The 17,911-nt window shown below is 41.7% G+C and overlaps 1 protein-coding gene across 1 annotated transcript in view; it reads left to right on the forward strand.

Moving 5' to 3' along the window:
• Window positions 1-17,911, forward strand: part of mgat4a (alpha-1,3-mannosyl-glycoprotein 4-beta-N-acetylglucosaminyltransferase A) — a 36,454-nt gene that overhangs the window by 3,895 nt on the left and 14,648 nt on the right. Inside the window, exons 3-7 of the mRNA XM_089002399.1 lie at window positions 11,819-11,986; window positions 13,225-13,365; window positions 15,875-16,008; window positions 16,091-16,137; window positions 16,217-16,330. Coding sequence (XP_088858525.1) covers window positions 11,819-11,986; window positions 13,225-13,365; window positions 15,875-16,008; window positions 16,091-16,137; window positions 16,217-16,330 — 604 coding nt within the window. The remainder of the gene's footprint in view (window positions 1-11,818; window positions 11,987-13,224; window positions 13,366-15,874; window positions 16,009-16,090; window positions 16,138-16,216; window positions 16,331-17,911) is intronic.

Consider the following 17,911-nt stretch of genomic DNA (forward strand, 5'->3'; position numbering starts at 1 on the left):
TCCGTGTTGAATGTGTGAATGTTTCCCTCTTGTTAAAAGCCCCGTGTACCCATGTCTCATTCCCTATATTGACGCAGCATCATATATCACTCAGTTATTGACTTATGCAGATTTATCGCACAGCAGTTTCAGCGTTATGTGAGGCCCAGGTTGCAGCCCTTGTGGGGAAACGTTGGGGCTTGGTCTTGCTTGGGTGACTTCTTATCAGCTAAGTGTAAATTGCAGGCGTCAGATAAATTCCAAGCCAGGGCCTCGTCTTGTGCTTGTGCGCTATCAAAGTCTTCTTTAAAAGGAAGTCCAAAGAATAGCAGGGTGTGACTAAACTGCAACAGGCTGGATGTCTGCTGCAGTGCACCTGTAGACACAAGCAAAAACTATTCAAATATGATGTCACGGTTGTTTAGAAGGGATGTTCGGCACCACTGTTTTTGTCAAATCAATGTGAGTATTCTTTAAGAAGTCAAAAGACATCAAGTAGAATAGTTTTAGTATTGATGAAAAGGTTTCTTCGGCAGTCATCTGTACTTCTTTGAAAATCGCTCCTCAACCGAAAAGCTTTGTCAGCGAAGTAAAGTTGTGCTGGTTGCTCTGGCCCAATATAGATCCCTAATTTCCAGAGGTACTGGTGCCAGAACTTTGCTTTGATAGGCCCCTGCTCTAAGGTTAGGACTATTTCCTGAAGCTAATCCGATTAGCTAATCTGATCTTTTGTCCTGTCTGATTATGTTCTATGACTAGCCCCGATTGCCCCATTCGCTCGTGTCAACCAAGAACATTGATACCAGAGTCTGCTCCCTCCCAACCTTTAAGCAGGGACCTATCAAAGCAGAGGTCTGGCAACACCACCTCTTGACATTAGGTATATGTACATATATATAGGGCCAGAGCGACCAGCACAACTTTAATTCCCTGACTAAGGTTTTCGGATGAGGAGCGAAACGTCTGACACCTTCAAAAGAAGTAACAGACGACAGCTGAAGAAACCTTTTCAACGATGGACCACTCCTGTACGACTGAGAGCTTACACAGACGAATATCTTTAGTAGTTTTCACAATACGGATCTACTAACTAGTTCTGAAATGACAACAACTACCAAGTCGAGCGGTGTCGGAGAACAGATTGCATTCACCTCAGTGAGGTTCTGTGACATACTTTGGTCGGCCTGGCGATCACTAGCGCAGTTGGACGTCGCGGATTGTCCACCTCGGTTAGCCACAAACGCAAACGGGTGGGTTCGTTTGCCCAAGGCGTTAAGATTCCAAGACAATTTTCCAATGGTGTCAACTCTCAGAGTTGTAAAACCGGAAAGAGACGCCGGCATGTTGAGTATGTCGGCTGTCATGAGCACCCTCCTTGATAGTTTACCTTTTCTTGGAACATAGAATATTATAAGCTAGTCTATTTAGCAAGGTGATTAGGTTTTGTCACATATTTATAACTTCATGAACTCATTCACTACTATTCACTAATTTATTGAGGAATTGAAAATATGACCGCGTCATTCCCAATTATTTTCCAATTTTGTTCTTTATAATAATAATAATAAGAGATAGATAGATATGTAGCTCTATAAGATATAGATAGATAGATCTATAAGATCTAAATAGATATGTAGATCTATAAGATCTAGATAGATATATCTAGATAGATAGATATGTAGATCTATAAGATCTAGATAGATATACAGTAAAGTCTCGTTATATCGATATTCAAGGGAGTCCGAAAAAAATATCGATATAACCGGGACTATCGATATATCCGATATCGATATAACGAGACTTTACTGTATCTAGATCTAGATAGATAGATCTAGATCCAGATAGATAGACGGACGGACAGACAGATAGATAGCTAGATAGCCAGCAAACTAGCTATGATATAGCAAATAGAGATAGCTAGCTCGTTAGATAGCTGAGAGATAGCAAATAGCTAGCTAGCTAGATAGCCAGGTAGATAGCCACATTTAATGAGTACATATTATGGTCTAATTATTATTTTTTTAGTTTGGGTGCCGATAAAACGCTGGCCATGGCCTCTGGCATTGTTTTTTCTCGTCCACAAGGGGCAGTGTTTCCTTTTTTTTTCCATGTTAGCGCTTTGTTCCAGCTTCAGCTCTTGTTAAAGCGCCACATAAACCAATATGTATGAATTGCATTTTAAATTGGACAGCCCCCCCTCATTTCAAGATTTTATAACTCCAGACCCATATAAATTAGGAATTAAGAAGAGAGTGCAATGTTTCTTTCGCTGCATTCAATGTTTATGTAGTCCTAAAACTCAATATTCTGTGGGTCCTGGAATTCGAGTGACAATGACAAAAACCCTGGCACTGGAATAGACACATTTTTATCACATGTCTGACATGCAAGCCATCGACTAGCATTAGCGTCTTGCTTCGCTTGCGCTCCCGCTCAGCGCTGGAAGCTTTTGATCCTCGTAAAGTGTTTCACAACGGGTGTCCGGACTTGTTCAAAACATTCAAGTTTGGTTTCTGTCATAGTTCTTAACAACGATGGCTCAATGCTATTTGAAGCGTTCTTTTGACACACCTTTTAATTACTAAATATGCACATACGTCAACTGGATATGTTAACCGGATCAACTGAAGTCGCAAAATGGTCATTGTGAGTGTGAATCGTTCTTCTGACGAAGGACATGGACTATTGGAGTGTCAGAAATGTTCGATCGGACACTGTGGATGAAGGCTCGGAACCAGAAAGATTGTCTTTACTGCCGGCAGGAGACGCAGCCATTCATGACAGACGCCCGAATTCTGCAGAAGAAGATGTAGAAAATATTTTGGAGACGATTTATACATACTGATGAATATTTTGATATTTTGTTTGTCTCGGCAATGATAAACGGAATATGAATCAATATCGGTTAATTGTCATTCAACCAAATGCGCAATACGATACATATTGATTGATATAGCGCTTTAACATCGCCGGAAACTGTAACAAAGCACTTAACATGGACAGCTGTCATATGCCGCAAATAAAGCAGTCACAAAGATAAGTAGAAAGCACCAGTGAGTAAAACCAAGATCAAGTCGGAATGTACGAGTGTGCTTGTTGAGAGTTGAGAGCTAAACTTGGCAATTTGAGTTCTGGCCTGTGACATCTTGGACCATTTACTGGTCATGTGACTTGGAAGGGGGCGGGAGGCATGATGTCAGTCAGCTGTACAAACAGTCCATCTTGACTCCTGAGTGTGTTTCTTTTTGCTTTGTCTAATATTCATCATTTGTCCTGTTGTATCCAACAGGATGGAAATTGTTGGAAGTTCTCTGGGTGGAATTATTTTTCCATTCTCACTTGATGTGCACCTTCAACTATTCAATAATTCGAGTCGCTGTTATATTCGACGCTTCATAATACCCCATGTGTTTTTAAAAAAAATCCTCGATGGGTCTGGACAGCTGGCAGGCTAGTCTGTGAAATCACCCAGCCATTTTGTTCTGCTTATATCGATACAAAAGCAGCTTCAAGCTGAATCGATATTTGCTTAAAGGACAACTGACATCATTTTTTTTTGTTTCCTAACTGACATCAGAAAAACATTTTATAGCATCTAAAATACCCAAAACACGCAGGCTGATATTTTTCGTCAAATGCAAAACGCCAATAAAAATGACTTAAAGTCTAAAACTACTTCAAAATGACCTAAGAAAGTTTCAGATTCAGAAGGTCCCGCCTCGTTGTTCGTTACATCACGCCATGACGTCTTGCCTTGCTCGAGAATCAAATCAATGGCTTCAGATTCGGAGAAGATGCTTTCTTCTTACTCATCCAGTTATGAATATGATTCAAATAGTTCTGAAGAGGAAAGCATAAATGTTTGCAATCGATTAAAGAAGTCCTTCCGTCTCATTTTGAGGCGTCTGGACTCCAACGTAGCGCTCAGAAAATGGTGCCCAAGCTCCGTTGGAAATGGGGTGATTTATCTGCTGGGAATTTGTGTCAACGAGTATCAAATAGTAGTCTTGGTGCAACACACAATGATTCATCATTGCGTTATTTATGTGTTTTCCTTCTAATTTCGCCATCAACACGAAGTTTTCAGACCAAACAAAGTACCCAAAATGCATTGTGTGTCGCTTTCTCGATCAGGAGCGTTCCCTCGGTGACGTCACGTCAGGAATCGTCATCAACTCAAAAAAAAGACCGTGAATATTCAGCACAAGTCTTAAAACGTAAAATATAGCTATATGTGGTGGAATCCTTGTAAAATACGCTGAGTAGAAGTCATTTGAAGTGATTTTACAAATTATGGACACAACTTGTCCGGGGGGCGTCGGTTGTCCTTTAATGGGGGGGGGGGGGGGGCTTAGGTGGTTGTTGTTGAAGTTGTGTAGTGCTCCTTGAACGCTCTTCCTCTTTGCAAATTCCACTTCCTCCTCACTGTCCTTTTAAGCTCTCCCATGCACCAAATTGCTTGGTCCCAGCAGTCCACATACAATGGGACAAAAATAGCACAAGGCAGTACGTCAACATGGTTGCCCAGATTTACAAACCGATAGACGGACACACACACACACAAATGTGCAATTTTACAACTGTTGTACGCTTGTGTCATGCATCACGTGGAAACCTTTGGATTGTGCGTCGTCGGAAGGAGGAAGGGCGGCCTGCCAGATGGATCCTCAGGGGCCTAAAAGGATGAGGAGAGCAGGCCAGATGATTTCAAAAACGGGGCGCCGTGGAGGGGGGTGTCGAGCATGGGAAGTGCCTGAGGTAGTGGACTGCTGTATGTGAAAGGCAGCGAGCGGAGTGCTGACGAGGCAATGAGACAAGTGGAATGTGTTGATTCTTTGTTGCATGTGTCCTGCTGCCAAGTGCCTACACGTACACACACACATACGCCTACTGTTCCTGCGGGCGCTCTTTACACCGTCAGGAATAGGACTGGGCATTTTGCACTCTTAAGGCATTATCGGAACTGCAACATCCTGTATCCCACACTTCCGTTGCCTTCATCTCAAATCCTCCTTTATTTTAATGCAGTGATACTTTGGCTTACGAACTTAATTGGTTCCCAGACAGAGTGTGAGGTGAAAAGTGTGTATCGCAAAAATTAATTTCCCATAGGAAACCATTAAAATGGGAATAATCCGTTCCCAGGTCCCCATAAAACATCATTTTCAACTTTTTAAGCCTTAAAACTACGCAAAATATACCTTATTTTATGTATAATAAACGTGCTATGGTATTATAATAAAAGAAATAAACTGTACTGTATCATGAAGTCGTTTTATTCACCTTTGTGATGGTTGTTGATGGCTTGATGGAATGGAGTGGGCGGTTTCATCAGCATTAAACACTTGATTGGATTGGATTGGATATGCCATTATTAGTCTCACAGTGGAGACATTTACATTTCACAGCAGCAAAGTGATGAAAGGAATGAGAGTAGAAAAACAAAATACATGAGCTGCTGGAAAGGCAGCCACTCTCGCGGCGCCGTCTTGAAGTCAAAAGAACAAAAAAAAAAAACGAAATAACAAATAATATGACAGCATAGAGACAATATGACAAAACAAAGACACAGAGAGACATTCATTCTTCAGGACTTGCTGTACCCTCTTTGTAATGACATGAAGCATTTCTAGATGAAAGAGGAGAGGATCAAAGCGTCTTTCCACCAGTGGAAAGACGCTTTGATCAGGGACATCATGGTGGAATGTGCACGTCGACTACAAGCTAAATGTTGAAAGCAAACACGCAGCTGTAGCATCCATTGACCAAAAGAGATTGTCTCACATCTCCTGTTCCACATAAATCTGCATCAATTCCAAGCCGCAACAGTTCCACATACGCATCGGCGGTTGATGACGAACGTAACCTTCTTTCACCATCTTGAGGAATGATCCCTTGTAGGTGCTTTCTCTGCGATCATTTTACCTAGTTCCTCATCAATTGTTCTGTTTAGCTGGGTTGAGTTTTTTTTTGTATCTAGTGTACAGATAGATGGCTTGTGCGGGTTATTTATGGAGCATGAGTGATGGGATATTTTAACCCTGCAGTCTACACTCTGCCTTTGAACTATCAAAGTTGAAACAAGTCCAAATTACACTGTTTTTTATCCATTTTATCACTCTCTCTCTGCCGTCTGCCTGTCTCTTTAATGTTTAACCCCCCCACCACCCCCCACTGCTGCGTTCTTGACCAATCACGATGCTTTAACCAAAGACTGGGCGCGGGAAATAGAGGACACTCTATCTATTTAATTTTTGTAGCTCTGTGTTTCTGTAAAACCGCCCCCCCCCCACTTCTGTGTTCGTGACCAATCATGTGGCTTTAACCGAAAACTGGGGGCGGGGAATAGAGGCCAAAAACAAGTCGGCTGCCATTTTCTTGTTAGGAGAACAGACTTGTTTGCAAACTTCACATCACTCATTTTGGCGGCTCTGTGTGTATCCCGAAAAATAGTTTGTATGACAAGGTAAAATTTTCAGAAATTTAACGTTTGTAAACCGAAAAGTTCATAAGCCAAGGGCTTCGTCAACCGCGGTATCACTGTATCTGGAATAAAAATCTTCTTTTGTCTGTACTCTCAGCATATTTGCATCGGGATTCACGGCTATGGTCAAGGCAAGGTCTCATAAATGGCGTGTTTATAGAGTCCACACCAGGGCCGCCATTTTCTCAAGTATTTGCTCATGTTTTGCGGTTTGTTGCACGCGGCTCACATGGCCTTTCGGCAGTCATGGGAACAAGCGTTTGTGGTCGCTTCTGTGTGATGTGATTGTCATGTCACTTGCCTTTGCTGGAAGATTTTGTTGCAGTCGATTTGAAGTATCGAAACTTTTACAACAAAAAGGAAATTTTCTTTCAAAATAAAGCCTCTCTAGTCAATTCTTCTGGAGGTTTAGATTCAAAATGACTTCAAATGACTTCTACTGAGCGCATTTTACAAAGATTCCACCGCGTATAGCTGTATTTTTCCTTTTAAGACGCGCGCTGAATATTCAGGAAGTCTTGTTTTTGAGTTGGTGACGAGTCCGTACGTGACGTCACTGAAGGAACGCCCCTGACCGAGAACGCGACACACAATGCATTTTGGGTACTTTGTTCTGAAAACTTCGTGTTGATCCGTGTTTATAGCGAAATTAGAAGGAAAACACATAAATAATGCGATGGTGAATCGTTGTGTGTTGCACCAACACTACTATTTGATACTACTGTAAAGTCTCGTTATATCGATATCGGATATATCGATAGTCCCGGTTATATCGATACTATTTCTATGCACGCACAGAGAAAATTACATGCAAACAGGGTCGGATATATCGATAGTCCCGGTTATATCGATATTTTTTCGGACTCCCTTGAATATCGATATAACAAGACTTTACTGTAGTTGACACAAAGTCCCAGCAGACAAATCAGCCCATTTCCAACGGAGCTTGGGCGCCATCTTGTGCATTTTCCGGACGCTACATTGGAGTCCAGACACCTCAAAATGATCCGAAAGGACTTCTTTAATTGATTGCAAACATTTATGCTTTCCTCTTCAGAACTATTTGAATCATATTAATAACTGGATGAGTAACAAGAAAGCATTTTCTCCAAATCTGAACTCTGGAGCGTTTGTTTTGATTCTGGAGCAAGGCAGTGTGTGACCAATAGTGATGTCACGGACATGGGGGCGGGACTTTCTGAATCTGCCCAGTTTTCGAGCTCATTTTGTGGCAGTTTTGGGACACTTGAACTCATTTTTATTGGTGTTTTGCATTTGACTAAAAATATCATCCTGCGTGTTTTGGGTATTTTAGATGCTATAAAACGTTTTTCTGATGTCAGTTAGGAAACAACAAAATGGTTTCGGTTGTCCTTGAAAGGACTAACAGTTTATGCGCCCTTTTCTCGCCGACATCATCCCTTGAATGTGAGAATTCACACTTGAAGGCTTTCAAGCATCATAAATGGTGAGTTAAAACGTTTTCCATTTGGATTAGATCCACGTTAGAACACTCCTTCCTCACACCCAAACGGAATTGGGGTTCGTTGGCTTAGTTTTGGTTCACATCCAAATTCAATTACTATGTTTTCATTGGGGCTGGTTTTCTGTTGAAAGGTGTGTCAAAGCGGTTCCTCATTAAGACTGTTTGAAATTTGCAAACGTGCTGTTCTTGTTTGTCTTTTGGGCAGTCCCGCAACTGTTGAGATCAAACAAAAGAAGAGTAGATCTCCATTTCAACTTGTACCAACGCTTAGAATTAAAGACTAACTTTTACATTTAGAGTGATTGAGTTTTCCTGATTAGATGCTTCCGAACGCCTCATTCTGTCCAAACTCCATCTTGTTAAGTACTGGTATCTAATTATTCGTTTAGGACGCTCGTTTTTCTCGAGTATAGGCTGATTGTGCTAAAAATAGTTTTTGTCGAGGACTTAGTTAGTTAGTTCACAGGATGTTCAGTGCTTTTCTCAATGTTTTGGTTGGGAAACATGGAAATATTGCTGTGCTTTCCAAACACGACTTTTCGGTTTACGAATGTTCAATTTATGAACATTTTACCTTGGCAGACAAACTTTTTTCATAAACGTCGCTGCCTCAATGAATGATATGTCGTTCGCGAACGAGGCCGTTCCTCTAACAATAAAATGGCAGCCGACTGTTTTTGTCCTCTATTCCCCCACCCCCAGTCTTCGGTTAAAGCCACGTGATTGGTCAAGAACGCAGCAGTTAGGGGAAGTGGTTTAAACATTACAGAGACTGGAAGACAACAGTGAGAGAGTTTCATCTTTGATTGTCACGTCTGGAACGCACCTGACCGAGAACGCGACACGCAATGCATTTTGGGTACTTTGTTTGGTTTGAAAACTTCGCGATGAACTGCGTTAATGGCGAAATTAGAAGGAAAACACATAAATAACGCGATGGTGAATCGTTGTGTGTTGCACCAAGACTACTATTTGATACTAGTTGACACAAATTTCCAGTAGACAAATCAGCCCTTTTCCAACAGAGCTTGGGCGCCATCTTGTGCATTTTCTGGGACGCTACATTGGAGTCCTGACGGCTCGAATTGATACGGGAGGACTTCTTTCATCGATTGCAAACATGTATGCTTTCCTCTTCAGAACTATTTGAATCATATTCATAACTGGATGAGTAACAAGAAAGCATCTTCTCCCAATCTGAAGCCATTGTTTTGATTCTAGAGCAAGGCAAGACATCCTGGCGTGACGTCATGAACAAGGGGGCGGGACCTTCTAAAACTCGACAACTCCGGGGTCATTTTGAAGTCGTTTTGGAACATATTAACTCATTTTTATTGGTGTTCAGCATTTGACTAAAAATATCAGCCTGCATGTTTTGGGTATTTTAGTTGCTATAAAACGTTTTTCTGATGTCAGTTAGGAAACAAAAATATGGTGTCGGTTGTCCTTTAATTTGTGGATTCTCCGGTATGATGCAAGCACACTAATACAAATCAGACTTTAGATCAATAGTAGACTTTAGATCTATACTGATAATCAGGCTGATAATCGGCTCATCATGTGTCAAATTTCTTACATATTACTCATGAGATGAGATGTTAAAATTCGTCTTTGTGGCAAGTTGAGTTTGCAGTAAATCAAAGCGGTCAAGGCCTCGTATAGCGATGATCCTGATATTAGGAAGACCGTGTCACTTCTCCATTTGACACCTCAAAAAACAGTTGACTCTAAATGCTGACTCTCGAGTAAAAAGTAATCTTTTTTTTACAAATGCCGAGTTGGCATTTTTCATTGAGCGTCCGGAAATCCATGGTTTTGAATTTACTTTTGAGCGACCATTTTAAAATATTGACGACAGGTGTGGAAAAGTGTTCTAGGTGAGTTACTTTCAAAGTGGAGTAGTACAGTACAGTTTATTTGTTTCATTATAATACTATAGCACATTTATTATACATCAAATAAGGTATATTTTGTGCAGTTTTAAGGTTTACAAAATCAGAAAGTAGAAAATTATGTCTGTTTAAGCTCTCAGTCATACAGGAGTGGTCCATCGATGAAAAGGTTTCTTCATCCGTCATCTGTACTTCTTTGAAGGTGTCGGACGTTTCACTTCCGAAGTTTCTTGGATAAGAAGCGAAACGTCCGACACCTTCAAAGAAGTACAGATGACGGCTGAAGAAACCTTTTCATCAGTAGAAAATTATGTTTTATGGGGACCTGGGAACGGATTATTCTCATTTTAATGGTTTCCTATGGGAAATTAATTTTTGAGATGCACACTTTTTGCGTAACACACTCTGTCTGGGAACCAATTAAGTTTGTGAGCCAATGTATCACTGTATTTATATTTTTGGGTGTTTCTTGTGAATACTTCTCAACCAATTCGAAACCGGGCTTTTTGCTGCCTTGGATTGCAGGTGTGGCTTTACTTTCACAGGCTGGCCAGTCAAAGCACTGTTGTGTAGACGAAAGTCTATTTAGAGTTTGAAGCTGCCCCTTTTCATGCGGGTCGGGTCCCAATGACTGCATCTGTGTTTAAAGCGGGAACAGCGTGGACCGACAATAGCTCAGTCAAAGAGAAAACAGGCGAGAGAGAGAGAGAGTGGAGATAGAGGAAGTCCAGTAGTCATTGTTTTATTGATAAGCTCCCTGAAAGATCGCAATAATAAAATACCAGCCCTGGTAGCTCAGAGACAGCCAGGATATATTGTCACCGCTGCTTTTTGAAATCCTCCCACAAATTTCAGATCAACAACTTTCAGAAAAATACAGGAAATTAGATTTGGGGGAGGAGGGGGGGTGGCGTTGTCAGTGCCTGCAGCCACGAGTCATATGAGCGAACATTCTGACGATGACGCTTCAAGAAAACCTCACCGACCGAGGACAAACTCTTTATGTCCCAGATGAACAGGCTCAAGAAATCTCAAGTCATCCTCCTTTGTATGGCTGAATTTGAAAAAAACAAATGTTGTCAGATGACAAACCGGGATTCATGACCATTTCTTTTCGATTCTTAAAGGACAACGACACCATTTTTTTGGTTTCCTAACTGACATCAGAAAAACGTTTTATAGCATCTAAAATACCCAAAACACACAGTCTGAGTTTTAGTCCAATGAAAAACACCAATAAAAATGAATTAAAGTGTCCAAAAAGTACTTCAAAAGTTGATTGTGATGTCACGCCAGGAAGACGTCTTGCCTTGCTCCAAAATCAAAAAAATGGCTTCAGAGAGTTCAGATTGGGAGAAGATGCTTTCTTGTTACTCATCCAGTTATGAATATGATTCAAATAGTTCTGAAGAGGAAAGAATAAATGTTTGCAATCGATTAAAGAAGTCCTTCCGTGTCAGAACTCCAATGTAGCGTCCCAGAAAATGCACAAAATAGCGCCCAAACTCTGTTGGAAATGGGCTGATTTGTCTGCTGGGAATTTGTATCAACTAGTATCAAATAGTAGTCTTGGTGCAACACACGATTCACCATCGCATTATTTATGTGTTTTCCTTCCAATTTCACCATCAACACGAAGTTTTCAGACCAAGCAAAGTACCCAAAATGCATTGTGTGTCGCTTTCTCGGTCAGGGGCGTTCCTTCCGTGACGTCACGTCAGGAATCGTCACCACCTCGAAAACAAGACTTCCTGAATATTCAGTGCGAGTCTTAAAACGTAAAATATAGCTATATAGGGTGGAATCTTTGTATGATACGCTGAGTAGAAGTCATTTGAAGTGATTTTACAAATTATGGACACAACTTGTCTGCAGGCGTCGGTTGTCCTTTAAGACAATTGTTATCTCCATTGTTTTGTTTTTTTTAATGACTGTACTCCAGTGCTCACTGGCCCACTTCTCTGTTCCTCATCACAGAGGAACTGGTAGCCTCCCAGAGGGAGTTCCATGCCTTGAAAGAGCGCCTTCGTGTGGCCGAGCACCGGACGCTTCAGCGCTCGTCGGAGCTCAACAACATCCTCGAACATTTTCGGCGCGCCATTGTCGAAACCAACAACAACAAAGATGCACTCAGCACTTTTCCAAGTAAGTGATTATTTGGAGCGTCCAACAAAAGGAACTTGAAAGTTCTTGTGAAAGATCTTTTGTCCAACACTGTTATTAGTCTCGCAGTGGATACATTTACATTTCACAGCAACAAAGTTATGAAAGGAAGAGGAAAGGAAAGAAAGAAGTAGAAAAAGAAATTAGCTGAATGGGTTAAATATTTGACATTTTCAATATTTATGAGCAAAGAAATGTCAGTGTTTTCAATGGCTTGCATTCAGAAAATTCAAATGTTTACCTCTGCGAACAATTTTGGCAACTTTGTCAGGATTTGTGTGATGCGTCTAAAAACCCGCACAATTGGCAAAGAACAGCATCATTCCACATATCATGTTCCCGTTTAAAGGGCAACCGACACCATTTTGTTTTGTTTCCTAACTGTCATCAGAAAAACGTTTTGTAGCATCTAAAATACCGAAAACACGCAGGCTGATATTTTTAGTCAAATGCAAAACACCAATAAAAATGACTTCAAGTGTCCAAAAACTACTTGAAATTGAACCCGGAAGTGGCCAGTTTCAGAAGGTCCCGCCCCCTTGTTCGTGACGTCACGGCAATATGTCTTGCCTTGCTCGAGAAGCAAAACAATGGCTTCAGATTGGGAGAAGATGCTTTCTTGTTACTCATCCAGTTATGAATATGATTCAAATAGTTCTGAAGAGGAAAGCATAAATGTTTGCAATCGATTAATGAAGTCCTTCTGTCTCATTTTGAGGCGTCTGGACTCCAATGTAGCACCCAGAAAATGCACAAGATGGCGACCAAGCTCGGTTGGAAATGGGCTGATTTGTCTGCTGGGAATTTCTGTCAACTAGTATCAAATAGTAGTCTTGGTGCAACACACAACATTTCACCATCGCGTTTTACTTCTAATTTCGCCATCAACACAAAGTTTTCAGACCAAACAAAGTACCCAAAATGCATTGTGTGTCGCTTTCTCGGTCAGGGGCGTTCCCTCTGTGACGTCACGTCAGGAATCGTCACCAACTCGAAAACAAGACTTCCTTAATATTCAGCGCAAGTCTTAAAACGTAAAATATAATACGCTCAAATACGCTCAGTCGAAGTCATTTGAAGTGATTTTACAAATTATGGACACAACTTGTCCGGAGGCGTCGGTTGTCCTTTAAGATGTCTTAAATACTGGGGGTTGTTATCCACTTAATTACGGCTCACACTTGATTAACGTCAACTATTTTATATCCTCATGCAATTAGCTGATACCCAGAGACTCTTGAAGGAGCTGGCCAACAAGAAACCTCTCCACGTGCCAAACATCTACCACCATCTGCCTCACCTACTCAACAATGAAGGCAGCTTGCATCCAGCCGTACAAGTCGGCCACGGACGTACCGGAGGTGAGGACTCGCCTGTAGCTGCACTCGGCATCATATTGAGGACTCTCCGAGGAATGTTTACAAACTGTAGAGAAACATAGTCCATGTAAAGAGTACAGTGATACCTCGGTTTCCGAACCCCTTGGCTTACGAACTTTTCGGTTTACGAACGTTAAATTTTTGAAAATTTTACCTTGGCATACGAACTATTTTTCGGGATACACACGGAGCTGCCACAATGAGTGATGTGTCGTTCGCGAACGAGCCCGTTCTACTTACAAGAAAATGGCAGCCGGCTTGTTTGGTCCTCTATTCCCCGCCCCCAGTCTTTGGTTAAAGCCGCGTGATTGGTCAAGAACGCAGCAGGGGGTGACATTTGGACTCGTTTCAACTTTGATAGTTCAAAGGCACAGTGTAGACTGGAAGGTTAAAATATCCCATCAATCAGGCTCCACAAATAACCCGCACAAGCCATCTGTACGCCTGATGCAAAAAGCTATCAACCCAGCTAAAGAGCACACAATTGTTGAGGAACTAGGTAAAATTATTGCAGCGAAAGCACCTACAAGGGATCATTCCTCAAGATGGTGGAAGAAGAAGGCTACGTTCCTCATCAATTGTTTAATGCTGATGAGAGCGACCACTCCATTCCATCAAGCCATCAACGACCATCACAAAGGTCAATAAATAGACTTTATTATACAGTACAGTTTATTTCCTTAATTATCATACCATAGTGCATTTATTATACATAAAATAAGGTATATTTTGTGTAGTTTTAAGGCTTAGAAAATTAGAAAGTAGAAAATGATGTTTTATGGGGACCTGGGAACGGATTATTCTCATTTCAATGGTTTCCTATGGGAAATTAATTTTTGCGATACACACTTTTCGCCTTACACACTCTGTCTGGGAACCAATTAAGTTTGTAAGCCAAGGTATCACTGTATGTGAAACAAGTACGACCGTGTAAGAGGGCGAGTCATCTGATAATTTGCTTTCGTATCGAACGGAAATGCTTCTTTGGATGTAGCCCAACCAAACTCTTCAAAGATTTGATTAACGGCCATTTTGAATGGCTGCAGGGTGGGAGCTGCATATGGGTGAGGATGGAGGGGGTTGGTCAGTGGGGGGGGGGGGTCTTTTGCACTTGCCTTCATTATCGCTCATTCACTGTCTACCACCATCCTGCATGATGTCAGACTCTTTTCCTGCCTCCCACGCTCTCCTTTCATCTACGACCTAGTTCTTTTTTTTTTAATGCTGGTAGGCGTCGTCACACAACGTGGTGTTCGGTATGAGAAACACAAAGCAAAACTGGGACAGATTCTCCACGCCGTGTTGATTGCCCGCCTCCTTTTCCTCAAGCCAACAGCGTACAGTGTGTACCTCAAGTTTGTTTTCATACCCTTCGCGAGGCCCCTCGTCGCTCTCTCCAGTGCGCATGATAACACACCTACTTTAGCCCAAGTGTTGCTTTCGCCATGACAACATTTCAGGATTTGTGCAAGAGTACTTTTTGTATTTAGTTTAGTGTGGAAAGGGGGTCAAAAGAACGATACGAAAATATCAACACAGAAAGTGGTGGTACATTTCTATTTAGACAGAGATGCTGAGACTGTAAAATTCAGTGTGTGAGTGTACACGCAAAATATATAAACGGAAGCCTTAAAGGACAACCGACATCACTTTTTTGTTTCCTAACTGACATCAGAAAAACGTTTTATAGCATGTAAAATACCCAAAACACGCAGTATGATATTTTTAGTCAAATGCAAAACACCAATTAAAATGACTAAAGTGTTCAAAATCTGCAAAAAATTGAGCTGCGAATTGGGCATTTTCAGAAAGTCCCGCCTCCAGTTCGTGATGTCACACCAAGACGTCTTGCATTGCTGGAGAATCAAAACAATGGCTTCAGATTCGGAGAAGATGCTTTCTTGTTACACATCCAGTTTTGAATATGATTCAAATAGTTCTGAAGAGGAAAGCATACATGTTTGCAATCGATTAAAGAATTTATTCCGTGCCATTTTGAGGCAACATTGGGGGGAAATGGATCACCCAAACAGAGGCAGAAAATGGCCACCGACCTCCTCTGAGGAATGAATCAGCCCGTTTCCGCAGGCTGATAAATTCCTTCCATGGAGCTTGGTCTCCCTCTTCTGGCGGCTTTTTGGTGCAACACAAGATTTTCAGACCAAACAAGTACAGCAAAATACATTGACGTGATGGAAGGACTGCTACAATGTGTCCTTTTTTTTCGGTCAGGGGCGTTCCTTCAGTGACGTCACGTACGGACTTGTCACCAACTCAAAAACAAGACTTCCGGAATATTCAGTGTGAGTCTTAAAACGTAAAATATAGCTATATGCGGTGGAATCTTTGTAAAATACGCTCAGTCGAAGTCATTTGAAGCCATTTTACAAATTATGGACACAACTTGTCCGGAGACGTCAACAACCACTGGCTATTTGCCTGCGTTTATTGAAACTCGTTCATTCTTACCCCCTGGTTCTCCTCTGCCCAGTTACCATGGTGATGGGGATCCCCACAGTGAAGCGGAAGGTGAAGTCGTATCTGGTGGAGACGCTGCATTCGCTCATTGACAAACTGTCTCCAGAGGAGAAGCTTGACTGTGTCATTATCATCTTCATCGGCGAGGTAAGAAGTTTCCCAGTTCTTCACTTGATGTCAAAAGGTGACGAAAACCATTGTGAAACGTTGCCCTGCTGACCTCCCGCAGACCGACCTGGAGTACGTTCAAAGTGTGGTTTCCGACCTGCAGAAAGAGTAAGAGCAAAACGCAATACGAATCTTAGTTGGCTCGTTTACGCTACCTGATGTCGAACCGTGTTGCTATTTTCTTCAGGTTCTCAAAGGAACTGAATTCAGGTTTGCTGGAGGTCATTTCGCCTCCCTCCAGTTTTTACCCAGACCTCAACAACCTTAAGGAGACATTTGGAGACTCCAAAGACAGAGTCAGGTGCGACTATAACCAATGTTCCCTCTAATTTTTCATGTGTCTGAGCAGACACACAAGCTCGCTGAGCACACTGAGCAACATAAGATGTGCACTAGTGATGTGGCGTTCGCGAACGAGCCGGATCTCTGAAGTGAACGAAGAGAGCCGATTCCTAACAAGGAGCCGGAAATGGGAGCCGACTTTTTTTGTCCTCTCATTCCCCGCCCCCAGTCTTCGGTTAAAGCCGCACGTGATTGGTCGATATCCGTGGTAGAGGAGGGAGGGGAGAATTCCAGACACACGCAGCAGTGAGGAGAAGGAGGAGGGGGGTAGACAGGTGGACAAATGTTATCACATTATGTTATTATTATTCAATTATGACATTTTTTACTAGTTGGTATGATAGCATTATTAATATGAAAAGCAAATTAGTGACAGCTGATCATTAGACCAGAGTAACCACGGGGAAAGTGAAAGTTTGTGGATGCTCTCTGTGCACATATAAATCAAACCATATAAATAAAAATATATTTAAATTTATTTATAAATTATTATTATTAATTATTATTAATATATTTATTAATAAATTTATATTGTTTACATGAGTAATTTGTTTTTAACATGATTTTTGGTAGTTAATTAATTTAAGCAACAAAAAAAAAACAAACAAACTGAGGAGCCATTAGGGAGCCAAAAGAGCCGGATCTTTTTAGTGAGTCGAGTCAAAAGAACCGGCTCTCTGAAAAGAGCCGGAATTCCCATGACTAATGTGTACACTGTGGCCACACACCAGTTTCACGCCACTATCACATTCGCGCCGTTCTGCTCCCATTGGCTGCGTAGCGTACGTGTTACTGTACGGCATTATTGGCTGGACACCCGTCACTCATCGAGTTACATTGCAAAATGTGCGCTGAGTATGTGCAAGCATTGCGCGAAATACGCACACTTCGAGTGCAAGCGTGTGACCATAGTGTGACCATTGACCAGAACTGATTGATACCCCCTTTCTGTGTTTATTTGCCTCATTAGGCAAAGGGAGAATGACAAAATGGGTGGGCTGAGTGGCACGGGAGGAGGCGGAGATGTGAGGCGACGACTGCACAACCGGAAGGAGTCGTCGGGAGGGAGCAAACGGGCTTTTAGCTTTTAGTCAGCTGATTAGTATTCGACCAGCATTTATCAAAGTCACATCAAGGTCATCAGTACAGGCGTCCCTCCGCCTCTTGTTGCCAAAGCCATCCGTAGCTCTCACAAGCTTTTTTTTTTCATGGATGCTTTCTTTACAATCGCCGGCTGTCGATCTGCTTAGTAGAAATCTGCTCTGGTGCAGTTTATATGGACAGACACTCCCCTACTTATGAACATTCGAGTTACGAACAATGGTTCATATGAATGTTTTTTGCGGGTATGTCAAAAAATGTTCAGACAGAGATGCTGTAAATTCGGTTTTACATTGCTTTTTTTCTGTCGCTAATGCTGACGTGAGGCGCCGTGAGAGGATTCTCTCCAGTTGTGCATGTACATATCTTTATAGAATATATACAGTAAAGTCTCGTTATATCGATATCGGATATATCGATAGTCCCGGTTATATCGATA

The sequence above is a fragment of the Hippocampus bargibanti genome, linkage group LG08 (assembly GCF_051943395.1).
Source record: "Hippocampus bargibanti isolate YZ-2025 linkage group LG08, ASM5194339v1, whole genome shotgun sequence".
NCBI lineage: Eukaryota > Metazoa > Chordata > Actinopteri > Syngnathiformes > Syngnathidae > Hippocampus > Hippocampus bargibanti.